This window comes from Melospiza melodia, chromosome Z, assembly GCF_035770615.1.
Source record: "Melospiza melodia melodia isolate bMelMel2 chromosome Z, bMelMel2.pri, whole genome shotgun sequence".
Taxonomy (NCBI): domain Eukaryota; kingdom Metazoa; phylum Chordata; class Aves; order Passeriformes; family Passerellidae; genus Melospiza; species Melospiza melodia.
In genome coordinates, this window is record NC_086226.1 from 61,191,914 (window position 1) to 61,218,635 (window position 26,722).

Sequence of the window (26,722 nt, forward strand, 5' to 3'; positions counted from 1 at the left end):
CCCAGCTGTGATGCTGTGCCTGATGCACCCCAGGACAGGACACAGGTGGCCCTCCTGCCTGCCAGGGCACTGCTCACTCACGTTCAACTTGCCACAGACCAGGACTCCCCAGGGCCCACTCCTGCTGCTTTCTAACATCTTTTCCTCCAGCCTGTCTGTACAGCCAGAGTTGCCCTGCCCCAGGTGCAGAATCTGGCACTTTGAACTTCATGTGGTTGATGATTGCCTAGGCCTCTGAATTTCCAGGGTTTCTGTTTTGACCTAGTGTCCAGCTGGCACCTCAGGATAAAGGACACCTCTAACATCTTGAATGTTCTCTACTCCCAGTGCTGGTGTTACAGAAATTAGTTTTAATTAAAAAACCAGAAAAACAATGAACCAAACAAAAACCCCAGTGAAATAATTCTTGCATTCAATTTTTTTAAAAAAAGTATCTTTTTAACTCTCCCATTTTTCAGCCCATATTTTTTTAGTTATAACAAAAAAAAATCTTCCTTTTAAAGAACTGTTGTAAGGCAATGTTCTGAACAATATACTGGTTCATCAGCTCTTGGTACCTTCAAGGTTGATTTGTAAAATGTAAGACAGGGGTCTCTGAAGTAGTGTTTGTTCCACCCTGAGAATGCTAAACGTGGCTTTGTTGGAGGGAGCAGTGTATGAGGACGTGGATATGGCAGCTGGGACCTGTTACACTCCCTTAACTACAGCAGCCACATCCCATGTTCCCACCTGGGACACAAGCATAATGGCCCAGAGCTTGCTTTAGTGCTTTCTGTGAGACCTTAAGGAACTTTAAAGCAGCAATAATCATTAGGCAACCTACACTAAGACTCTTCAGTTCTCAATTGCTTACTGCAGATCCATGATTAACATGTAGAAAATCCTCCCAAGTGCTCTGCAATTTACAGTCAATACCTACAAATTGCAGAAGAGGGTGCTCTGTACCACTGTATACAAATAGAAATTTGACTTCTTAGCCCATGTGCCCTCTGCCCTACTGCTATTCACCCTTACCAGCTTACTGGTTCTAAAGCCATTTGTTGTTGACTGAAAACGAAGACCTGCAAAATGAATGCTGTACTTGGAAAATGGAATTTAATCATTTCGTAGTTAAAATGAGTAAGAGCTTGAGCCATAAACACTAAGAATTAATGCTTTATGCTCATTTATTTAGCTTTCAACAGTCTGACAAAAAGTATTTCAAAGAATGACAGCACATGTAAATCAGTTGAGTCTGATGACACAATTGAACAAGAAGGGCTAATCACCTATAGCACCTTAAACAAATAATAAAATATCCAAGCCAAAGCTCGTGGGGATAACTCACAGTTTTGAGGCAGTGTTTGATGAACAGAAAAAGAAAAGACTGAAATGAGCCATAACAAGTTATTATGTAAAAAGTTTCATGGCAGAACTCATTAGGATACACTACCTAATCAGCCCCACTGTTACATTTAAGTGCAATTCCAGCAACACTGATGTTGTACATTGCTCAGAATTAATATAAAGTACACCAGTGAGAAGTCTGATTAAAACATAATTTGTTAAGATACATGTGGGAGTTTTCCTTCTTAAAACTGTATGGAATAACTAAGATGTGAAATTGTAAGAGGCATCAAAGTATGTTATAAAAATTATACCAGGCCTGGCTGGAATGCTGGACAAGAGCACTTAACTTCCTCAGTTTGGCAAGTGATTTAGCTGTGCAAAAAATCATGAAGAACTTAAGGATTAAAAGAGAAGGTTGGTAATGCATAGTTTACATCATGATATGGTTCAAGTTGTTTGTCCTGGAGAGGTAGGAACATCACCATAAACTTCTGTTTAACAATTGGTGTCAGAATGCTGATTTACACTGCCAGTGGATCAGCATTTTGCATCCATTTTTTGTCATCTGAAGAACAGCTAATCTCATAAGGGTATGGGGGTCCATGTCACTTGCTGACAGCACTTCCATCTTGTCTCTTCTGCCATCAGTTACATCCTTTAGAAGAAGGTTACTTCAGTGGTGAGCATTGCAGAGGAATCAGAAGCACATTTTGCTGGGACTCCAAGAATCTGACACTGTCGCGCACTAAAATTAAATACATGTTTAATTAGGACAAAATTCCAATGAAAGGTAATACTTTTCTCAGCATGCATGCAGGTAACACAAGTGAGTTCTCTAGATTCATCATGTCTTACCAGCTGCCACAACTCTGGCATCTTCATGGGCACTGTGTCTTCCTGCTGCCCGCTGATCTGGGCTCTCGTTCCACCATAGAACATGGACTGAGAAAGTACAAATAAACTCAGCTGAGCACTGCTATGCTGCAATACAACACGTACTCTAAGTCCTGGCAATCTGCCTTCATCTGTTACAGGCAGTGCAGCTATCAGAAACAATTCTCCAGGCATGCCAGTGGTGGGATGATCTTTCACTGAGCTGTTGCATAGTTTGACTTTATTATCAGAGAGTCTTTTAATATCTGAGAGTATTTTAAGATTGGGGCAACTGGCTCAAGTCTATAACCCAATACACAACGCTGGGTTCAAGGACTGTTTACAGGGCTTCAGTGATCCACACCAACATTTTCAGCAAGCTGGCCAATCCTGATCCAGGATGGTGGCTTGCCCCTCTCCTCTGCCCCCTCCTATGTCAAAGTTTGTACCAGAAATTGATGAGTACCTGTGTTAAGTAATCCATATTCTGTGTGGAAAACACCGATCAGCTTGGTATATCCTGTGTTGATGTGAGCATTGATTGCAGCACGAAATGCTTCACCCCACAATGCTGGCCCACCAGGCTTCATCTGGAAAGTAACCCATTCATACACACCTAGAAGAAAAGGCAAACACTATCACAAGGAAGGAAATACAAATTAATACAGCAGATCTTGAACCATGTCTCATGGCCACGGTGTATTTGCTGTGAGACCAGTATAACGTTTCACTGTCATTTGGGGACAACAGGAAACTGCCCCCTCCTCCCAACAAGCACAAGAACTCACACCTTCCAGAGGCTCACAAGAGTGCAAGCTCACTAACAGCAGTTAGTTCAAGTGTCAGTCTAAGTACCAGGGCCCTGAAGAACAGAAGGCTTCCCACAAAGCCCAACTTGGCAATTTTCAATGCTGCATGGAGATTTTGGGATATTCAGACTACTTTGCAGATACCACAAAGATACCACAAGTGCTCATACTTGTTAGAGGGATTTGGGTGTCTGCTTGAGCAATGCTGGGTGTCTTTTCTAAGACTGGAGATGTTTTCTGCCATTTAAGTGGTTTATGACATTTCAAACTCCTTTGACTTCTGGCAGTTGATCACAGTAAGATCTGACAGCATAACCAAAAGAGCAGGACTAGTTTAGCACCTCTGCTGTGCCAAGCATCTCCTTTCTTTGTAGAGAAATGGTGTAATTCACCAAAAAACCTCCAGTCCTGCTAAAAGTTACTTGTCTTCTTTCTATTCAGGAAGTTACTTCAGATCACAATTGTTGACACAGTAATAGAAAGCCAGACACTTGCTACTTGGCAGTGTCTGGTGTCACTCTCCAGCAACAGGCTGGAGATAAACTGTAACAGTGTTTCAAGTTGTCTCTCCAGATTTTAGAGAAAACTGTTTCAAATTCAACAGCAACAGCATAAAATTCCAAATCCTGAATAAAGGAAATAAAGAACAAAGATTACTGTAGTTATACATGTGCTCAGGGCTGAAGCAAGGTCTGCTCCCTGTCACTTCATGCAAGAAAGCCTGCCAGTATTCATGAATTGGGAAACAGGCAATAGTACTAACATCAAATTTGCTACAGAGAGAATTAAAGTACAAAGAGACATGACTTCTACACCTAACCTGTGATTGTTACAAAAAGGGGCATAAGGAAGAACTGCAGAACCACAGCTCAGTCAGTCTCACCTCTGTACCTGGCAACATCAAGGAGCAGATCCTTGTTTGACTTTCACGTATCTTTAAAGAAGTAGGAAATTTTTTAAACTTTATATGAAAGAAGCAGTATCAAAGCAAATTGATAAGAGGAAAATCTCTTTGAAAGAGAACAGCAGTTACCCAGGAAATGCCCTCTCACTGATGGACAGACAAAGGAAGTCTGGGATGGCTGCTCTGACCACTACTATGGCACTGCCATTTTGCATATTCATTTAGCAAGTCACCATCCTGATCATTAAGAACCTTGATGATCAGTCAGCTATTGATGTATGTTAGTGTAAAATCCTTCCAAAAAACTATCCCCCGTTGTGTTATGTCACCTTTTCCACATGGATGCACATACATGCATTTGTTATGTAAAGGGTCATAAAACTGTGCAATACCTGGTTTAAACTTTAAGCCATTAGTGTTGGTAGCTTTAATCAGCAAAAGAAAAGATAAGCTCACCCCCTTCCTTTGAAGGCTTCCCAAGCTGACACCAGGGCACCAGATAAGCAACCTCATTGTGCTGCTTCTCTACCAAGGGGAGAGCTGCAGAGATGAACTTTCCCTGCCAGGCTTTGTCATTTGCTAGTGCATGCCGGACTGCTGTTCTGTGGGCAAAATTATCTGTAAGGAAGGAAAAAATATCATTAAAAAATGCACATGATATCACATCAGACTCAATCAAAATGTATAATTGCAAGAAGGCAAACTACACTTAACTAATTTTGAAACTGATATTTTTAGACATCATATTAGCTCAAGCAGATGTGGTAAGTTTCCTTTAAATTCTGCAAAACTTCCTTTAAAATCTGCTTTAGCTCTCAGATTAAAATGGATTCAAGCCAAATGGAATTTTCCAAGAAGGTTTACAAAAGAGTTAAAGTAAGTTAAGCAAGTTTACTGTTTAAAAATATTTACACATAGCAATTGCAGGGACTACTAGATGTGGCAACAGTTACCAAGGATAAGATTTGGAGAAAGCACAGTGGATATGGAAATGAAGTGGAAAAAAATCAGAAGTAAGAGTCTATCAAGAAAAAAATTAATAAATGTGCTTTGGCTTATATAAAATGACATTAAAAGTGTAGAAATAATGTTTGTGTGTTCAGTTACATAAAAAGATGTTAAATGCCCAAAAGCTAAACCATTTTTTTTTTCCTTTTTCTTAATGGAAAACAAATCCACTTAATTAAGAGTGTGAATTTCAAGTGCTTAGGCTGCAGTGGCATCTTAAGCAATATATTTATGCAAACAGCCCCCAGTATTACAAAAGAAAAATCTAGCATATGAGAATGGGAAGAACTTTGAGAAATATCAGTATCTTGGGACTAAGAGGTAAATACAGAAATTATGTAAGCAGGGATCTGATGAATCAAGGAGGAAGGATGTTGTAAACTTTGTTCATTTCTCAGATCATAGTGTGGTCTCGGGGTGGGGGGAGGAGCCACCACAATTAGACTGTAAAACACTGTTAGGAAATAAAAGATATAGGTTTTTCTCTTAGTTTTGCATTTTAAAGGTTTCCCATAGATTTTTTTTTTAATTTAAAGATAGTCACATTAGCCAAGAATAAAATGTTCTGAGAAGCAGGAGAATTTATAAATGCAAGTGAACTCAAAATATTGACAAATGAATGGTTCTCTCTTGAAGGAAAAGAAAGATATGGCTGCCCAGGTCATGAAAAATGTTAAGGTACTCAATGTATTTTTTTGCCTTGGTCTGCACTGGCAAGTGCTCCAGCCAGACCATGCAAGTCACAGAAGGCAAAGGCAGGGGCTGTGAGAATGAAGAACCACCTGCTGTAGGAAAAATCCAGGTCTGAGACTATCCCAGGAACGTGAAGGTGCACAAATCAACGGAACTTAATGGAATACATTCATGGGTCCTCAGGAAACTGTCAGAGGAAGTGGCTAAGCCACAATTCATTGTATTTGACAAGCTGTGGCAGCCCATTTTTAAAAACGAACATAAGAAGAACTGCAGAACTGCAGAACTACAGCTTGGTCAGTCTCACCTCTGTGCCTGGCAAGATCAAGGCGCAGATCCTTATGGAAACTATGCCAAGGCTCATGGAAGGCCATGAGGTGATTGGTGACAGCCAACACAGCTTCACTAAGGGCCAATTGTACCTGACTCATTTTGGCCTTCTGCAATGGAGTTACAGCTTTGGTGGATGAAGGAAGGATGAAGGATGACATCAGAGGAGCTGACAAAGATGATCCAAGCGCTCAAGCACCTCTCTTGTGAAGAAAGGCTGGAAGAGTTTGGGCTATTCAGCCTGAAGAAGAGAAGGCTCCAGGAAGACCTTACAGGAGCATTCCAGCACTTAAAGGGAGCCTATAAGAGAGCTGGAGAGGCACTTTTTATGAGGGTATGTAGTGACAGGACAAGAGGGAATGGCTTTAAACTGACAAAGAGGAGACTTAGAATCACAGGATGGTTTGAATTGGAAGGAACCTCTAAACATCACCTAGTTTCAAGCCCCTGGCAACGTGAGGGGACACCAGCCACACAGAGCTCCATCCAGCCCAGCCTTAAATACCTTCTGGCATGGAGAAATGTTTAGATAAGATATAATGAATAAATTCTTTACTGTGAGAATGCTGAGGCACTGGAGCAGATTGCTCAGAGACGCTGTGGATGCCCTATCCCTGGAAGTGTTAGAGGTCAGGCTGGAGGTGGCCCTGAGCAACATGGCTGAGAGGAACCAAACAATTCTCTGATTCCAGGATTCAGCCCTCCAAAACAAAAGGGGTGATCTTTTAATCTAAACAAGTACTGCGGCCACACTGGACTTCAATGAGCACATTGTATCAACGTGTAGATACAACTGCACTGCAGCAGGCGCTCAAGGGGAATTATACACAAGTATCACTTGTGTATTTGGGGAATTAACACAAGTATCCCTTCGCTTGGGCTCCACAAAAAGCACAGCCAGCACGCCTAGTTTTTAGCATAATAGTAGTTTTTTTGGCTTACCTGTACCTTCCATGTCAGCACCAACTCCAACAAGAAAAAAAGTTCATCATACTGTAAAAACCGTATTGCTAGCAAAGTTAAAGTTGCAACAAAAACACTCTGCATGCCTGAGAAGTCAGACCTGGTGGAGAAGCCAGACCTGGCTTCCTACCTCAGAACAGGCCCATTGCACAAGGAGTTTAAGCATGCAAAGTGCATGCTCATTTTTTTTTTGGGAGTGACTGGTACTCTGAGCTAAAATACGAGAACTATTATACATGCATATAAACACACACAGACTACATATGTGTGTGTATTTCCTATTCTCCATTAGCTTCAAAAGGTTCAAGACATTGGTGGAACTGACCCTAAGTTAAAAATATTTACCATGAATGAAACACTCTGCCACAGTTCCTCTATCAGACCTGTTTTGAACAGAGAGTGCTGTTCAAGAACATCTGTAACTTTCTCATCCCAACACGTCAAAGTTGTCCTGACAAGCTCTGACGTGTTCCCGTCACTAGTCATTACAGGAGCAATGTTTTGGGGGCACCTCCTTACAATGAGAGCAACAAGGAAAAGGCAGGTAAGCAATCCCTTCACCTTCTTGCCGAGGAGACAGGGGACACAGAGGGAGCAGAGCGGCGCGAAGGGATGCTGACCGTACCGTACTTCCAAATGTGCAGCACCTTGTTCATGGCTCCCAGCTCCGAGTACCAGAACCCCACCAGCTCCGAGTGGGCAGTGCGAAAGTGAATGTACTTGCTGACCATTTCCAAAAACTCCTTCATCTTCGCTGGCTTAATATCATATGTGCGAATTTCGTAGAAAATGCCATTATTCTGTCTGGGCCCTGTAGCAAGGCGTACCTGAAAGAAAATAGTAAGAAAAAATAGTAAAAATCATTCTCAAGCCAGAAAGTTGTATTCTGTCTAATTTTTTTTAATTAGCGCAATACCACAGATGCATCTGTTACTGCAGGTTGGGAGAGGGGTACTTTACTTCACAACATCTGCTACAAAAGAAGTACCTTTTCAGACTTTGCTTTGGAAGTAGCTCCAATGTGCATTATTTGCTGCCACTCCTTTTGGCAATGGCTGTAATGTGTCTTTCTTTTGATACACTCAACTGTTTAATTATTAGCTCATAACAAAGCAGAATTCTCCTTTTCTCAACCTCTTCTTCAGCAAGTCAGCAGCAAGACGCATTTGGCAAAAAACATTATTCAAAAGCAAGGCTGCTGAGATGCCACCAAAGAGGAAGCAACACCAATATCTGTCTGTGGTGCACTTACCCAACCAACTCACGCTACTGCATCGTGTTTTTCCACTGACAACCACATACCAGTACTGGCAAATTACATATTACTGGCAAATGAAAGAAGAAGATACCAACACTTAAGAAAGAGTGACTCTTTCCAACAAAAGATTGCTTAAGTTCACATCCTAGCCTTTTATTGGCTGCTTCCCAAAGGCTGATCAAGTACAGTTTTTCTGTTCATATTAGATAAAACTCTTTGGGAGTCCCAGACTAAGTTACTATTGCAGTTGCCTCAATAACCCGGAAGATGCTACTCACCCCTCAAATAAAACCTGAAAAATTAGGGCCGAAACACAGCTTTGGCCTTAGCCCATGTTTGCACAGAGGCAGCTACAGGATGGATTTTGGACATGTCCTATTTCACGTGAATCTGCAGACATGAGCACCATGCAACTCAAGCCACAGAACAGAATTGTTTATGTTTAAAATTTATTTAAAATCATCCTATCCACTGTGAATCCAGATGCACCACATCCACCACTAAACCATATCCTCAAGCGACAAATCTACCTGTTTTCAAACACTTCCAGGGGTGGTGATTCCACCACTCCTCTGTTTCAGTGCTTTACAACCCTTTCAGTGAATAAATTTCTCCTAATATCCAATCTACACCTCTCCTGGTTTAGGCAATTTGAGGCTGCTTCCTCTAAATCTGTCACTTGTTACCTGGGAGAAGAGCCTGACCCCCTCAGCTGCCTGCACTTTCAGGTCGCTGAATACAGAAGGTGAAAAACAAAGGCTTTTTTTCTCAATGGCCCTTTGCACTATGACACATCCAGTATTGGCTTCCATGAGTCACAGCTCCTTGGGGCTGTCATAAACCTTCACAGGATTCTGATTGAGTATGGAGCCTGCAGGAGCGACCCATTCCACACTGGATTTCTGTGGGAAATGAGAGGCCCTGAAAGTTTCTCCTGCTTAGACACGCATTGGGATACTGCAGGACCACTTCTGTACCAGAGAAGGGCAATGGAGCTGGTGAAGGGTCTGGAGTACAAGTCCTGCGAGGAGGAGCTGAGGGAACCGGGGGTGTTTAGCCTGGTGAAAAGAGGCTCAGGGGTGACCTTATCACTCTCTACAACTCCCTGACAGGAGGCTGTAACCAGTACAACTCCCTGACAGGAGGCTGTAACCAGCTGGGGGTCGGCATCTTTTTGCAAGCTGACGACAGTGACAAGGTAAGAGGGCATAGTCTCAAGAGACAGCGGGAAAGGTTCAGATTGGGCATCAGGAAGAAATTCTTTACAGACGGGGTGATGGGACATCGGAATGGGTTGCCAAGGGACGTGGTGGAGTCGCCGTCCCCCGAGGTGCTTAAGGAAAGGCTGGACGTGCTTGGTGCCACGGTCCGGTTCACAGGGCGGTGCTGCTCGAGCAGCGCACTGTGGGCTGGACTCACTGATCCCAGCAGCCTTTTCCCACAGAACCGATCCCGTCACCCGGGGGTGGATCCCAAAGGGCCCCACGCGACAGCGACAGGCCCCGCGCGGAGGGAACGGCCCCGCCCGCCCCCGCCGCTACCTGAGGGCCGGCGCGCGTCAGGGCCTGGCGGGCGGCGGCGGCGAGCGGGCGGCGGAGAAGCGCCGGCGGCAGCATGGCGGGCACGGCCCGGACACGGACACACGGACACAGGCACAGGCACAGGCACCGCCTGCCGTGGGGGCGGCACGGGGGGCGGCACAGCCGCTGGGACCGCCCCTGCCGCCCGGCCCGCCGCCTGCGCGCCGCGGCCCCGGTGGGCGGGCTGGGGCGGGCGGAGCGGCGTGCGGAAGGCATAGCTGCGGTGGTTTTCAGCTCAGCTGGAGATGAAGCCGTGCTCAGCTTTCCCCGCCCCTCCCTTTCCCACATCGGTGGAATGCGGAGAAGAATCGAATTAAAACTTGTGTGTTGACATAAGAAGAGGTTAATAATTGAAATAACAACAACAACAACAAGCGCGCCAGTGCAATTGCTCACCCCCACTGCCTCAGCCAGACCCCCTGTCCGAAAGCAGATGATCCGCCCTCGCAGGTTACTGCCCCCAGCTCGAATAGCCAGCATGACGTTCTGTGTGTGGGACATCCCTTTGGTCAGTTCGGGTCACCTGCCCCGGCCACGCTCGGTCCCACTGCCATCTGCAGGCCGCCTCCTTGGCGGAGCGTCAGAGAGGGGGGAAAAAAAATATCCTTGACGTAGGATAAACACGACTTGGCAAAATACCAAGCCATCAGTATGTTATCAACAGCATTCTTATTCCAAATCCAAAACACAGCCCTGTAATAGCTACTGAGGAAAAATTAACTCTACCTCAGCTGTAACTAGGGGCAACAGCTGAGAATTGCTCGTTTAAATTATCCGGCACGGGTGCCTGAAATGTGGTATCTGTGCCTCTGCCCGTGCACCTGAATACAATAAAAAGTATCCTAGCTGCTTGAGGAGACCTGTTCCGCACAGGCTGCCCTGGGGCAAATCACTCAGTAAAATCACCCGCACCCCAGTTTGACCCAACTTCAAACTGATCACACTGATCCTCCTTTGTAGAATCAAACTTAAAATGGTGCAGATACAAATCCTTCATCAGCAGTAGTCTCCATAAGAAAGTCGCATGGCAGTCTTCTGTGGCATTCTTTAGGATGAAACCAGAGGTGCCAGCAGTGACAGCAACAGGAACTCCCACCTGGTTACAGCTCTGGGCCCAGCTGCATACTTCTTCCAACCTCACAGTTACCAAGGGATGAGATTTGTTGCCGAGCCTGTATCTTTGCAGGGCCAAATATTGACTAAGATGAACATAAAGATAAAATTTCTTCTGTTATCAGTGCACTCTAAAGTTCTACCTTGGGAGACAAGTCAGCTTCTAGCAAAGGATACCTTATGGAAGACTACCTAAATTTACGTCATCTTTTATGATTCCTATTAATAGGGGCAGCACTTTCCTTCTTCTACACCAAATAATTGATTTTGAAGGTGTCTGCATGGAATTAAATGTGATAAGAACCATTACAAATTCATGCCTATGGAGCTTTCATGCTTTTTCTCACAATGAACAAATTTTCATTTTGTTAAAGACAAATTTAGGAAGAAAGATTGTCTAAATTAAAATATGATTGAAAAAGTTGTTTTAACATATTAAAAGAGTATTGTGGAAAGAATGAAGCATCTACATTGTGTATATGTTATATGTTGTTTTGCAAGTGGTTGCATTTGTTACAATTTTTTGCAATATGGCATGAAATAAGTCTCAGAGTTTCTACAGCAGAATCACATAATCACAGAATGACATGAAGTGTGATTACTGACACAGTTATTGCCACTTTAAAATTGGTTTAACAGGGAAGGTTTTTTTTCATTTAGGAAAATTGTGTTTCAGCTAAAGACAAAGAATGAGATGGCAAATTCCAAAATATTTAAACTTCTCCATTGTTTTCTCATTGTATGGTTGAAGTGATGCTCTTCATAACCATGTTGTAGTGGAATATTCCTTCACATTTTTAAGAGATTTTATTTTTATTGTTTGAACATTTTCTGTGTTTGCTTTCTCATCAGTTAAGTTCATGTAAGCCAGGATTTGAAGTGAGTAGTGATAAAAAGCAGGTTTTGTTCTTGCTAACTTGAATAGCCAAGGAGAAGCTTTGGTTTTATATTTATTTTTGTGTAGTTGGGGAATAGAAATGTGATCATGATTTTCGTAACTGAGCATAACAGTTCAAAACAGTGCAGAGTTAAAATGTACAAAACTGCACTGGAATTCAATGAAGGTCTGAAACGATTCCCTGAAACAAGTCAGTGAATGATTTTACACAGCAAGCAAGTTTGAGAAAACTGCAGTCAAGGAAGTGACTAAGAGAAAATTTGTTGAGATTTCTTTCAGCTCTGCGATTTTGCCTGGAATTTGAGTTTGCTATACTTCCTGGTATTTTCTCATTCATATTCTTCTAGAAGTCCGTGGGTATCTCTATCTTTCTATGTGGATGAAGAGAGATGATTGTAGCTCCAACTCCTGTCAGCCACTCAAAAGGCTGTCTACCAATACACAGAACGGTGAATGGGAACTGTGCTTCACACACAGCTCACAGATGGCACTGAACATCTGGGAATGACAGTGTTAATCTTGTGGAAGAACTCTTACTGAATAGTATCTTGGTTTTGACGAGATGTTTTTAGTTTGGTTGTGAATTCATGAATCATGTGCTATGTTCAATTTATGTAGCTGTGACTGACAGAGCTGCCCAAGTACAAGAGGTTTATTAAAAATTTTTCTTTCTATTGGAAGCCAAAGCTCCATGGAGATAAAATGTAAGAAGGTGATTTGTGCACGTTGTAATCCCTGCATGAAACATTTTCATCCATTCTCTTTTTCCCAGGGAACAGGAAACATTCTTAATCTCATCTGTATATGTCTTATGAATGTGGGCAAGGTGTGGGAAGGGGTTAGATTCCATATGAGATGGGGGTAATGGAAAAAAGGTACCAAAAGGTTCAATGCATTCAAAAGCATCTTAAACTTCCTTTGTGATATTTGCTTAAATGCAAAGTAACTCAGAGTTTTGGAAAAGGAGGAAGAACAATACCTGTTCCTTAGCTAGGGGGATGTTCCCATTTGCTTCCAGCAAATCACAGCTTCCAGTTTGCTATTGCATGAATGATAAAACAAGGACATTTCCTTCTATTTCTCCATAAATCTTTCAGCTTGAATTCCTTTCTCAGAAAGGCAGTTTTCAAAAGTACAGGAGGGTATAATGCACCATGCCTTTTCTTTCAGTAGCAGTAGGATTTCCATTATGTCGTGCCGTGCTGCTTGTAGGCTTGACAAAGGAGTCCAACAAACTTGTTTAGGTTGTTAGACACAGGCTTTTTGCTGTTAGGTTTTCACAAATCTCTCATACTGAGTACTTTCCTTCCTCTCTCAATCTCCTGCTTTGTGAGCAAGCAACAAGTGGTTTCCTGCTATGCACACAAGGCAACATTCCTGAATGTAATGCAGCCTCTTGGTATGTTCCCAGTAGGCCAGAACATGTAAATATCCTCTGGTTTCCATTCGCTCAGCTGTTCCATATGAAAATGTGCATAACAACTTAGCAAATTTGCTATTTTCTTCCCTGGCTTTCCTAGCCAGTATGCATTCCTCCTCTCATTAAAACAATCTGTATTGTGTATAAATATTTATTGTGTAGAACTGATTAGAATGCCTGAAAGAACCAATGTCATCTTCGTGTTTAGCAGGGGTAAGAGTCACGTCAGCATTCTTTGTACCTAGGGCCTGGGGACATGGGTGAACCAGAGTCATATGCAGGTGCCCTACCAGGCCGTGAATGAGCACAGAAAAAATGGGTTCAATGCTTTTGTTTTGCTGGAGAAGGCAGCAGGACAACAACGTACCCCTTTGTCTCTCTGAGAAGCCTGTCTGTGTTGCTCCCTCTGGATTTATCCACTCCACACCCCATGTGCTGAGATTTAACACATTCCCTGACCACGCCCAGGAGCGTGACATGGAGTCTGGCGTTCCCTGACATGCAGCCCATCAGCTCTCTTGGCCTGGACTGTCTTCCAGAGCTGCACAGCTGAAAGAAAAAGGCAGAACAGGTGCTCATGGCTATGTGGAAGGGAATTAACAAGCTGCTTCATACAGCCTGGGTTTTTTTTGAACACTTAAGTCTGATGTTTGTCATCACAACACTTTGTGTCAATGCTTGTATCAAATCTTGGAGGAGATAAATTCTACTCTATCAAAATGCTCACTGCTCATCTTTTGAGTAGCTGTAGTGCAAACCTGGTAGCAGGCCGCTATGTCCATTTGAATTATGCTCAAAAGAAAACATTCATATGTTCCCTGTTCTTTTTTTAGAAGGCCTGTTTCTTACACACTTTATTAATGGATTTTTCCTTTCATTTCCTGGGAAATCTGTAAAAGTTTAATGATTCCAGAAGAAGGACATGATTCCAGTTAAAGACAACACACAGAGAGAAATCCTCCATTTGTTTTTGTACAAATGGTTTTATCCAAAACTTCTGAATTATACATATTAAAAATCTCATCCCTGTCAACAGGCCAAAAATATTACAATATTTAAAAATGGTATTAATTGTTTATGCTTATTGTTTGATCACTCTAATGGCAGTTTTTCCTCTCAGAATATCTACTTGGCCTTTGCAAATTATATTTTTAAAAGCTGAGGGTGAAATATTCCTTTCAGTAAATCCATTTTTAGTTAATTGGGAAAAAACAAATGCTCTGCTTGCATGTCTTCACAGATGGGATGACATAAGGTAGCTTCTCACACTATAGATATTTAAAGCACAATGCAGCTGAATACTTGGAGGCCTTTGCCACAGAGAGCATTGAAAGGATTCAACATGAGACAGAGGCTTAACATGAGGAAGACCTAGCTGGTTGACTTTTTACTTCGCAGGTATTAACTAGATCAATTAACATTTTCCCTAATAAAATTAAGACCTTAAATGATGCTGATAAATCACCTAGATCCTCTCTCCTTAGTTAAAACTTTCAACAGGCTTCTCTTACTTGCTTCTCCTTTATGTGTATGACAAGATTTCTTCTGGAAGCAGAAGACTCTAGGATTTAGTCAAAGTTGCACTTGTATTCTTCTTGTCTCATATGCAGCACCAACATACACACTGAGACAAGGTATTTCTATTTCTTTATTCTAGTTTTTGCACAGTATGAGCTAGGTGGTGACCCCCAAAAGGCCGGCTCCCCAGTCATCAAAATTTTTCACAATTGTACAATTTAGCAAACAAAGAAATCACAGTTCATTGGCTACAAGATACACAGTTCTCTTATTTTAATTAGTATTATGCCTTCTACTGGTTAAATGATTATCTCTCTTGTCATAATAATTAGTTCATATGCGCAGATTTCTTTGAGTCCGTAGGTTTGTTTAGTTCATGGGCTGTCAGTCAGTGGTCCCCATCTCCCTCTGCCAGAATTACTTTTTACTAGTTGGAGCTGGTGTCAGCACAGATGCTGTGTTTCCTTTATTAGTTTCTTCCTTATCTTAGGAGTCGAGCCAAAAGTCCCTGTGGCACATAAATTCTGCTTTGTTTTTGTCCACTATTAGTGGTACATCCTTCTCCCCAAGCTTTGTTAACCTCCCACTAGCTCTGAAATTACTGAAGCATGTTAAGCTTTAAACCTTAACAAGGCAGTTGTACCAACAAGTAATTTGTCTTTCTACTCCTGGACATCATTCTGAACCCACGTTTTCTTGAAAAGAGCTAAGATGGCAGCTAAATATTGTTTTATGACAGGCTCTAACATCTCTTGTATGAAAGCAGATAAGGCCAGGTACCACAGATCATTATTTCAGGGCCACTCTACCATTCCTTGGTTCCATGTTCTTCCGTCTCCTACACAGAGACCTGGCCATATTTGACTTGGGAGAAAGCCAGAATGGTTTCAGCTGAGGAACAATATTGTGCCTCCTAACCTCCGAATCTTTCTGAGGCCTTATGTCATAGAGGAATCAAGCAAAAATGCCCCTTGCCTCAGATTTTTATAAAGGAAGAGAGAGTCCAGTGTGAGGCAGGTGACAGGAGAAGGCACCTTCTTACCTTGCAGTGTCATGCCAGGCCCAGCCCGTAGGTGGAGGAAAGACACAGTCCTTTGCCGGCATAACAAGTGTGTGCGGGAAGGGTGTGACTGACCCTTGCGCTGCCCCAAGTCTAAGGACAGCACTGCTCATTTACTGAGAGACTCATCAAGCTGGGTGGAGATCCACCAGTGCTGGCACATAATAAGCATCTCATTTTTAGAGATTTTGTTCTTTATTTCTATTTCTGTGACCCACTGCAATGCCAGTAATACTACTTATGAGACTGACCCGTGCAGCCTGCAGCGAAATTCCCAATGCCTGTGTTAATGAAGGAACTCCCTGATGGCTGCACTTGGCCTCCTAGAGGCCAGTCTTCTCCTAGAAGATTTTTTAAAAATGAAAAACCAGAAATAGTGAGATTTCTAAGCAAGGTTTAATAACTCCAGAAGCTCACCTCTTCTAATCATTGAAGTATTGCTTAGACAAACATTTCTTTCTTGTAGAAAAGCAGCCTTGTCCCACTTGCCTGGAAAAGTTATTCCTTTTTCCCCTCTCTGTAAATAACCTCTTTCAAGGCTTCCTTTGCCTGAAGTTGCATTGAAATGAACACTGATAATAGGAGTCTGTTTCTGCCTTGGTTCCTTTTCCCTCAAGCCTTAAAAAACTTGCTTTTCTTGGTATTGCAAGATGAGAGGTTCCCTGCTATACATCTCTTGCCAAAATTCAGGAGGCACTACTGATCTTTAGGGTAATGAGCTGCAGGTTGGTGCTAATCACACAGGGCAAATTTGCAGCAGTACTTGTCAACTACCTCAACATCTATCCAGCATGGTGCCAGCCCTGTCTCTGTCCTTGTGATCTGCATGCTTGTGCAATGGGCAGAGCCGAAGGCTGAACTACTTCATCTACCTGTAAGTGAGCTATGGTTAACACAGGTTAAACATGCTGAGCTGGGTATAGCTCAGTTAAATAACCTGATGGGGTCAGAGGATGGAGACTGGGAGCAGAACAGACAAGTTCTGCCACCATGCTCCTCAAAGCAGTCCCTAGAGTGGTACTAAGCAGAGGAGCTGAGATTAAACCTCAGCACTCCTGCTACCACACAGGAGCGGCTGTAGTGCAATGAGTGGATGTGCAATTTGAAGAATGTTTGCAAGTGGGCTTAACTCACCTGGGGATTGTTAATTTACATCAGTGCCCACTCCCTTTAAAAAAATACAGGCTACTTTTTTCTTGCTTACGTCTACTTACGTGGGATATATTCTTTCACTAAAAAGTTGAATGAAGTTAGTGTATTTTAATACGCCCACACTATTTCAGAAAATGCTCTGAAATGGTGTTCTCTGTGAATGCTACTGAAGAGACCTGTCTCTTAGAATTTAATGTATTAAACCCAGAACAAATCAAATCCTTCATCTTTTAGGTTTGGAAATGTGTATGAAGCTTTGATACAGAGTCTCTCAGCTAGCACAACTAAGGGAAAGTGATTTTATGGAAAGTTCCAGTCTGGAGAAAAAAGTCTCATCAGTAAGTGTTTTTAGTGATTCCATGTAGATCTCTCCTACAGTGAAACAAGAATAAAAACAACCACCTACACTGGAAAGGATTCTGTTAATTGTAATCAACTTGTAGGAAGGAATACACCTATTATGGAGAGAATCCTCCCAGCAGGCTTGGATGGCTTGATATTGGGAAACTCATGGGTCACTGCAACGTTAGGCAAATTGGTTTAATCATTCACTTGGAGAGCTTCAAATATCAATACTTACCCAGGGGATTCCTGGTATTCTGAAGTCCTGAACTTCCCCTTGTTTACTTGGAAGCTACTGACATCCCAATGGTTTGATGTAGTCATCTTGAAGAACCTTGATCATTTTAAAAACACCTGAAGTATTTTACAAAAAAATAGAAATAACTTCTAAAAGAGGACACCTGTCCACCTGGAAGTGTTTCGTAACAGTGAGGTCTTCTACCAGAATTTACAACATCTGCACAATCTCCAGCTTTAAATTACTTTGGCCATCCTTTGCTCAGTAAAGCAAGTTGTTATTTCTAGAGCTGTCTGTCAAGTGAAGGAGCTGTGAACTGGGATTCAATTTGACAGACAGACTGGCAACAGCAGAACCTGAGTTTGAATCTAGGTATTTCCAGCTCCATGTCCCCAAAAATTTATAGTCTACAAACCCAGAACATTTTCTTCACACTTGGTAGCTCCAGTAATCACTGCTCAGGTCTAATGAGAAGGTCAACTGTTGCATTTTTGCTTTATCTGGCTGCTAGGGCTGTCTCAATGCAAACAAGTTACACAGGCAGCAGGACTTACAAGGAATGCTGAACAAAAGCCAGGGTTGTTTTAATTTAGAGAAGAGGTAACTTGGGGGTCATACGATCCTTGGTCATGTAATTACAGGAGTGCTTCAGGAGAGAAAGGTATAATCTGTTCTCTCTCCTGGATAAGATAAATGCAGCTGGCTGAAATTACAGGAAGGGAAATTTAGATTAGATGTTTTCCACTTGTTAAGATAGTGACACATTTGAAAAGATTACATGGGAGAAAGAGGGATATCCAGGCCCAAAAATAATAGGGATGGTTAAAATGGTGTTCATGCATTCACACAGCTGGTATGGGCTAGATTAGCATCTTTATCCTGTGAAATATGGACTACAGAGTAACAGTCCATGAGACGTACATGGCCCATGCAGCTTGCAAGGGCAATGGGAAAACAATCTAAAGACACCCTCAGTCTGCACCTAGCCGCCTACCTCTGCCCCCTACTCTGAGGCGTTATTTGACATTTTAGGACCAAAAATACCAATTTGTAAAATCTTGGTCAACACTTTGGCGAAATGCTGAGTAGTTTACCCATGTGTTGCCATCGTTGTTAATCACCCTCAGATCCTGTAATGTTTAATGCCTTGTAGCCTTTTCTTTTCCAACTAAAGAAAGTTGTGACATTTTTGAACTACTTGACTTTCCAGGTTTTCCCCATACATCTTGTCTAAGACAATGTTGATTTCTGTGAGAAAGTAACTTGTATTTATAGCTAAAGATTTTTACAGTGGTTTGATAACAGGCAGCTACTGCCAAGAGCCAGTCCTTTTTCTCTGAGCCTTCTACATTTTGAGTGACTACCAAAAGGATGTTTCAAGATTAAACATTGCAATGCATCTCTGCCCTCTTTATGCCGTGAAGAATTTCTTGCTGGGATGGATGCAGACTTGGGAAAGGGTGAAAAAAACTGAATGCTGTGCCATAACTCAGCTCTGCTGACCTTTTTGTTATTTTTTATCTGTGATGTTGGGACAGCAACTCAGGTGTTCATCAAGCAGCTGCCCTTTAGTAACCAGGAGCTCTTCCCTCTGCTAGCTAGGAGAATGAAAGAATCCTCTAGTTAGAGCAGGCAGGATTTGAAAGGGACCAATTATGGTGTTAGTGTTGAAACACTAAACTATGGCCTTGTTTGCTTGCTGACAGGGCACATGTATCACAAGGAACTTCTGCCAATGGTAACATTTTGTGAAGTCTGTCTTCCTACAGATTCACTCTTTTGGGCATATCTTTTGCACTTGTGTCAGTATTTCCCATCTCCTATTTGTGTCGTGCTGGATCCCTTTGGCAGGGAAAAAAATACATAGATGAGTAAATCTCTGGCCAATACTGATTGCTGCCCAAAGATATGTACTTCTCCCTGTCTTTGCCTTGGAACAAGTATAAATAAAGTGCTGATTTCCATTAAAATAATTTTCCCTGAGACCTCTGTCCTACATTTGTTTGAAATTAGCTAACCAGTTCAAAAATGCTATGGGAAGCAGACAGATGAACAAACAGATAACAGGTTGCATAACCCCATAAGCTTTTGTTTCCTCAGAAAACCCAGCTAAAACAAGAACTGTTAAATCAAATTGTTGCTGTCTGTGTGTGGGTCAAGTTAGGCACTCAAGAGAAAGCCTGTGCCTCAAAAACCATGAATCCAGCAGGCTCCTTGGGGGAACACACAGTATATGAATATGCTTATATTTTAATATTTATAGGTTTTGGTTGGGGGTTTTTTGTGTGTCTTTTGTGAATATAAATTTCCTGTCCAGGCTGAATTGAGTTCAGTGTTCAGCAGTGCTCTCAGTACAGCGTCAGGAGACTGTGGGCAAAGGAGATGAGGACACCCTTGTGGCTGAAGGGCAGGATTGAGTACAGAGGACTGGGATTGGTCCCATCTGTGATGTTGCCTTCTTTTGGGACTAGCGGGAGAAGCTAGGGCAGTGGGTATCAGGCTATGGTGGGAGGGCAACCACAGAACCTCAGTACCAAGTATTTCCTTCCAGGGCACCTTTATTGGCTTCCTTGTCATTAACATTTTAGAAGTTGAACATCAACTTCTAAAAAATATCACTTAGATTGAACTGTGAACTTTTTGGGTAAAGAGCAATGCTAGCAAGCATTTTGTTCTCTCTCATGGGGTACACAGTACTTACATTAATAGTTTTGGGTGGTCTGTACTGTACCTTATTTACTGCAACATGCTCTAGTCTTCAAAAGCATTGCACTGTGTTCCTTTTCAGGATGGCTTTCATCCTCCACTGTACTCCAATCATATGAGTTTTCCCCATAGTTGTCCAGTCTACCACTGCTATCCCATTTGAAATACATAGTGCCATATCCTAAAGATGACTCCACTCCATAAATGGAGTTTTTGACTGGTGATTTGTCTTGTCTTAAAGAATATCTTGGTGGCTTGAGATCCATTAGTTGTAGGTAGAGTTGTGTGGTGTGTATACTACAATCTGCCAGGTCTTTTATGGGCTCTGATCTATAGGAAAACCTATGATTGTGGTGGCTGTTATGGCAGATTGTATCCCTCTGTTCACTTCTACTACCTTCCTCTGCTGGATCTGCAGCCACATACTTAAGCCAGATTAAAATGCTGGAGTCTATACCCAACCCCTGCCCAGTCTTGTAAAGTAGTGCTTGGATCCCAGAGATCTTCTGACTTTATTGATTTCAAACATGGCTTCCTAAAGAGTATAAAAGTCCTTTGACAATATTTTTTGCCAGGTTACCTCAGTGCACATAGCACAGTGAATCTTTCCATGTATTTGAATGTTTCATGTCAGAAGAAACCCTTGTTGAGATACTTGCAAGTCCTCAGGCTGCATCAAGTGCAGCTGTATGGCTTGAGGTCCATAGCCTCAATACAAATATTACCTTTGTGATGTACATGTTCCATTCAAAAAATGCATTCCCTGCAGAAAATGCAGGGAGAATGCAGGAAATGCAAAAACAATTCCTGTCATGCCACCAGATGATTTGGTAGTTGTGTGTCATCATAAGCCTGCAGTGTTTGTTTTCTTTAGAGATCAAAGCCATTATTTAAGTAAGTTACTTCAGCAATAATCACATTCCCATAATGGGAAGTAGAAGGAATTTCCATTGTACTCTTGGCTTTTGCTAACATCCAGTGCAAATCTATTTGCTTTTTATAGGTGTATCTAAAGAACTGCTGGATGAGTTCTCTGGAAAAGCTGAACCTTTGTATTTTACCTACAGAAAAAACAGTGATCTCTTGGTATCAAGGGAGACACTAACATATTTACAAATACTGACTTGCAAAGAGAGACAAAAATCTTCCATCCAGTTCAGAAAATCCTCTCAAATTCAAATCCAAGATGTGAGATTTAATAAAATCTGAGCTCATTGATTGAAAGGTTTTCCCCATTCAAGAAGGGGGATGAAGGGACAAACCTGAGTGCCTCAGGAATATAATTCTCTTCTTTTTCCATGCAGTTCCAACAAGCCTAGGCAACCTAGGGAACCTTCAGGCCCTCCCTGACACTTATTCCACAGAGCTCACTCCTGAAGCATCTGGGCTGGCTGGCTATTTTGTGGTCACATCAAATGTAGATGCGTTTAACACAGTTCTTGACCAGCTAAAAATGTGAACGTGGATCTAAGATCTTTGGGTCCTGGATTTATAAAGTAGTGGTGTGTCTGTCTAGTTTAATATATGTGACTACCTGCAGTGGGACTGAACTGTGTATTTAGTGGGGACTGAGAGGCGCCTGGCTGAGAGACATTTGGTTTATTGCCATGCAAAGAGCAGCCTTTTCATATTGAGTGTAACACTCCCATGCATCTGTGGTTTGATCGGGTCATTTAACTCCTCTACTTTGGTTGTTTCATCTGAGAAGTCAGATTGCTGGGACTTGCATTTTTGACAAGTGGTGCTGGAGGATTAACTCATGAGTGTGCACTCTGGACTTCAGACAAGCTTGAAAAACTTTAATGAAGATTGCTTGTCCTGTACTTGAACACACTTGCACACAGCCTTATCCTGAGCACAGCTGACTGTTTGCTACTAGTATGTAAGGCAGTAAAGCCTGAATGTGCTCAGTAGGATTGGAATCAGACTAAAAATTTACTTTTAAGACAGCCATTGAAAATCCAAAGTTTAGGAAGAACCAAGAGAGACTCCAAAGGCTGAGGCAAGCAGGGATAGCTTTCCACTGATTCCAGTAGCAGGCTTTGAATGAAGTCTGTATCTCCCACAACTGGCTCAGTAGTTATCATTCCTCACCAAACATACTTCTTCATCTTCTGCTTCTCTCTGAAAACAGGAATCCAGGAAGTTCTTCAAGCCAGAAGAGACTATTTCTGATGTCAAGAAAAGGGAAGAAAACAGCATGTTGCTTCTGTACCTAGCTATCAAATCTAGCATTCTAATTAAAATATATATAAATGGGGAAAAATGTGAAAGATTGGAACACATACTTGTGGAACTGAGCTGATATTTTTTTTCCCTTGGAAAAAAGGGGATTTGATTGATCTTGAGATAATTAGGGAGTTGTAAATCTGACTTGATGGAATTGTAAGAAGTCAATATGGCAGTGGATGAAAATAATCAAGATTTTGCAAACAAAATAAATAAGGATTTTTGAATTTGAGGAAGTCAGGAGCAGCACATTGTTCCACCTGTAGGTGCTGCATCCAAATGGTTGTGGTGGGTGATAAGGACCAATAAATGATAGGCAAGGCCCACCAACACCCTTGGTTGTTCACATAAAACTTGCTTTGGAGGAAATTGAATCTCCATGCTAGAGTATTGCATTGTCCATTTCATGCCTTCTACATTTCTGGTGAGGATTTTCTGGAAATAAGGGGAAGGGAGAGATAGATGCTGTATAACAGCTACTCTGAATTTTAGTGCAAGCATCTAGGGTGCAGAGGAAGATACATGCAATAGTGAAAACTAATGCTGCAGGCCATAGCACAGGAGCAGGTAAAAGCTGCTTTACTTGGTGGTGGAAGAGTAAGGCTGAAGCAAAGAGTAGGGGGAGCAAAGGTGACAAGAGCAACTAATTTGAGGGGAAAAAAAGGTAGGAAAAAAAAGTTGAAATGCAAAATGATGCTCCTTGGCTGGAGCATTCTGTCTGCAAAGGATATGCCTGGTTACATGTGGCATTTGGCACAACTGCAAAATGATAGGAACAAATGAGAGTGGGGCGGGTAGGAACTTCCTACATCTTTCCTGCTGCTTCAAGTAATATGAAATGTCAAGTTTGTGCCCTTGTCTCATTGATGAAGTGTTGGCTCTAGGCCATCAGCAGGGAGGTAATTAACAATTACCTGGGGAAAGAGCAATACTAATAAGATAAATGATTGCTAAGGAGATAGGGAGTGTGAGTTTTGGGATATATGGCAGTGGGGCTGAGACTCTTCACCAATAGGGCAGCAGTGCTAGAGAGCAGGAGACCAGCGGGTCTGAGAGCTCCAGTGTTGGGGTATGGGTTTGAGTGCTGTAGCAGCCAGGGCTGTAAGGAGCAAGAGGTGGAGTTTGGTTATGAGGAAAATAGGTGGTACAGGAGACAGTGGACATTTAGAAGATGCATGCTGACATTGATTTTTGGAGAGGGTGGAGACAGAGATGAAAAGTTTGAAAGAAAGTCTGGTGGAAATTGAATCCATTTTAGAGAAAAGCAAGAAATTGTAGATTTACATGAGAAGAGAGGATGTAAGTCTTCCCCAGTAGCCCATTTTCCATCCACATATTCAGTTTGTGATGCCAGGCATAGTCTTACTGTCTCTTGATGCAAAGCTATACCTCCCTTCTTGCTCTGTCCTCCCAGGCACCTCAGGGCTGTTACTTTTTTAAGCCTTTCCATCCCTTCATATTTCCATCCCTTCCTGGCTGATATTAGCCCAGTAGGCTATGCAGCAGCCTTGTGTGGCAGGCTGCCCCAAGAAACCAGCTCCAGAAGAAGAAAACACCATACTCCCCCATGCTTGGTGATACAGCCCACCGCACAGCAGACACTGGCTGTTACCATGGTGCTGCATCACAAGAGTGGGTGTCTCTGGTGTCACACTCTGGCTGACACATGATACTTCTGTCTCGAGTCTTTTCCAGTTTTGGCTCCTGTCCTCTGCCGTGGGAATGAATGGTGTTTCCCTTTGTTTAGAAAATCTGCTGAGAGATCTGCCAGCTGAGGCCTTCCAGTTCTGACCAAAGCCAATAATGATCTGTTCACACTGACTAGGGTCACACTGCCCCAGTGAAATGGGCTTGTCCACATGTAACTTTCCACCTGTCATTTGTGCCTGATGTTTGCTCACTGCCTGGAGTGAGCACACCGCAGAGCTGGGGATGGATGTGGATGTGCCCATCCATTTCTAGCTCTCTGCTATCAACACCCATTGCAGATTTGTTCAAGCAGAGGAAGTGATCTTCTTAGTACTTTTCTTGAGAGCAATGTTGTTTGTGTTTCTGACTGGAGCATTTCAGCCAGAGGCAGCTGTATGAACATGCCAGAGTTACAAACCATAATTATCTCATTTTGGGGAGGAGAGTGGGGTGTTATGTTTTATGTTTTCCCAGCTCTGAAGGCTGCTTGTTGCATGCCAGTGTGACACACAATGGTGGCTGTAGCACTCCTTCTCTGACTCGGGTTTCCAGATGCTGATAATCCTGTAAAAAGCTGCTGTCTACCCTACCAAAAAAAAAGCTATTGAATAAATATCCCTTTCCCCTCATGTCTCACTGACTTTGTATCTGATGTGCAGTCTCAGTCCTCTGAACCATCTGTAGCAGGATAAAGAGGACACTCGTGAAAAAGGGAAAATTGTACAGGAGACTCAACAGGAATATGCCAGGGTCTAAGGAAGCCAAAACCACAAAGCCACCATATCTTGGCTTGAAATGCTTCCCTTGATGATAGCATACCATACAGTTACAGTATTTGGCATCTCTTTTTCTCTTTTTGGAGGTCAAGACCAGAAAGATTTCTTTGAGACTGGCTAAGGCTTCCATAGAAAGAATAATGCTGTGTAGTATTACATATATTGTTCAGGAGGGTAAAAGACCATTTCTCTTCTGCTCAAATACAGTATCTCCTCACCTGTATGTTTTAATGCACTTCTGAACACCACTGCTGATATTTATGCAAAACATTCATTTTTCTTGTGGCTGATAGACTAGATATGCTACTTTACTAATGAATCCATCTGGTTACAAAATGCAGGCACAAAGTAGAGATGGCAGAAGGAATCAGTGAGTCTAGGGCAGATGGGGCTCTGAGTGGAAGACTCCTGAGAGTAGCCATGCTTAGGCAGAGGTATTTCACTTATTTTGAGATGGCCTTTGATAATCAGATTCAACAGATGAATGTAAGGTTCAGTGCTTCAGCCTGAATAAAAAAGGTGTCTCTTTCCTTATATGATTCCTTTGCTTTTCTACTAGGCACTGTATCCTCTGGGAAAAAGCTGGAGATGTGCCTGCCAGATTGACTTGTGGGGATGATGATTCTGATGTGATGCATGCTCTGCAGTACAAGGCAGTGTGTCCTTGTTAAGCTAGGGCAGAGTTAATTTCTTCTCAGTAGCTGTTACAGGGCTCGTTTTTGATTCAGTGTGAGAATGCTGTTGATAACACACTGATGGTTTGTTCTTTGCCAAGTTGTGGTTATTCTAAGTCAAAGACTATTTTTTCCTTGTCTTGTGCTCTGCCAGGGAGGTGGCACACAAATGAAAGTGGGAGGGAGCATGGCCAAGACAGGTGACCCGAAGAGATGTTCCACATACAGAACGTCATGCTGAGTATTTGAAATGCGGGGAGTTACCTGGAAGGGTGGATGATCTGGTTCCAGGAACGGGAGCTCTGGCTCAGTCAGTGGGTGGTGAGCAATTGCATAGTACATTACTTGATTATTTTTTATTAATGTTATTATTTAACATTATTATTTTATTTTCCTTTATTTTTGCTATTAAAGTGTTCTTATCTTAACACACATTATATTATTCTTCTCCCCATTCCACAGGTGTGAGGGAGAAGAAGGGAGGAGGATGAGTGAGCAGCAGCATGATGCTTAATTTCCATCTGGGCTTAAACCATGACACAGTGAAAGAACCCTTCCCTTATATTCTCCCAATGCCAATCTATCTTTGCCATATGGAAAACATTGCAAAGAAACCAAAATGTGATTCTGTTCTTTAGCCTCCATGTGACAGGTTGGGGGAAGGGAAAGAATCTTGGTGATTTGATCCCTAGAAAACTCCATCTAATGATCTAATATGGCAAAGATCCAGACAGAGAAACAACACCGAGCTCCTGACAACTGGTTGAAATTTCCTTTCCCTTGCCTCCGCTGTTGGCATTCCCCTTGCTGGAGTATCCTGACTTCCCAGACCTGGTCTCTTGCTTGCCTGTCAGGAGCAGGATGGAGGACTTTCCTCCATCCAGAGAGAAGGCTAGGTTGTACCCTTAGTGCTGGGAAGCAGCAGGAGCAGGACTTGCTAGGGCTTGGTAGCCCCAGAACAACCAGCTATTTCTCTGTCACTTTTGGAGATGCTTGGGAAGAATGTGGCCAACATCAATCTGACTGGAGCCCTTCTTCATGGTCTTCACTCTGGCAAACTTTTAGTATGGCCCCTAGGTTAGACCATGATTGCTGCACTGGGCTGCCACTTTTGGAGGGAGTTGGCAAAGAAAATATTTATTGACCTGTCTCTGCTGTGG

At 42.5% G+C, this 26,722-nt stretch overlaps 1 protein-coding gene across 2 annotated transcripts; it reads right to left on the reverse strand.

The window, feature by feature from the left end:
- Positions 1-1,148: 1,148 nt before the first annotated feature.
- NIPSNAP3A (nipsnap homolog 3A) lies at positions 1,149-10,263 on the reverse strand. 2 transcript variants are annotated; one of them, XM_063180797.1, is made up of 6 exons: positions 10,144-10,263; positions 7,535-7,736; positions 4,372-4,533; positions 2,669-2,818; positions 2,185-2,271; positions 1,149-2,074 (listed from the first exon to the last, which is right to left on the reverse strand). In XM_063180797.1, the coding sequence occupies exons 1-6, from the start codon at positions 10,246-10,248 to the stop codon at positions 1,998-2,000; spliced, it is 783 nt and encodes a 260-aa protein (XP_063036867.1). In that variant the 5' UTR covers positions 10,249-10,263; the 3' UTR covers positions 1,149-1,997. The 2 variants fall into 2 exon arrangements, with proteins under 2 accessions (XP_063036867.1, XP_063036868.1); XM_063180798.1 differs by lacking the exon at positions 10,144-10,263 and adding an exon at positions 9,709-9,789.
- Between the last annotated feature and the right edge of the window lie 16,459 nt (positions 10,264-26,722).

Bases quoted from the DNA above. Each gene is read 5' to 3' on its own strand.
- NIPSNAP3A (XM_063180797.1), bottom strand. From the start codon at position 10,248: ATGTCCCACACACAGAACGTCATGCTGGCTATTCGAGCTGGGGGCAGT. The intron at 7,737-10,143 runs GTGAGCAATTGC...ATTTTCTTTCAG, and splicing joins GTCTGGCTGAGGCAGTGGGG to GTACGCCTTGCTACAGGGCC. The intron at 4,534-7,534 runs GTACGGTCAGCA...CCTTCCTTACAG, and splicing joins GCTGCACATTTGGAAGTACG to ATAATTTTGCCCACAGAACA.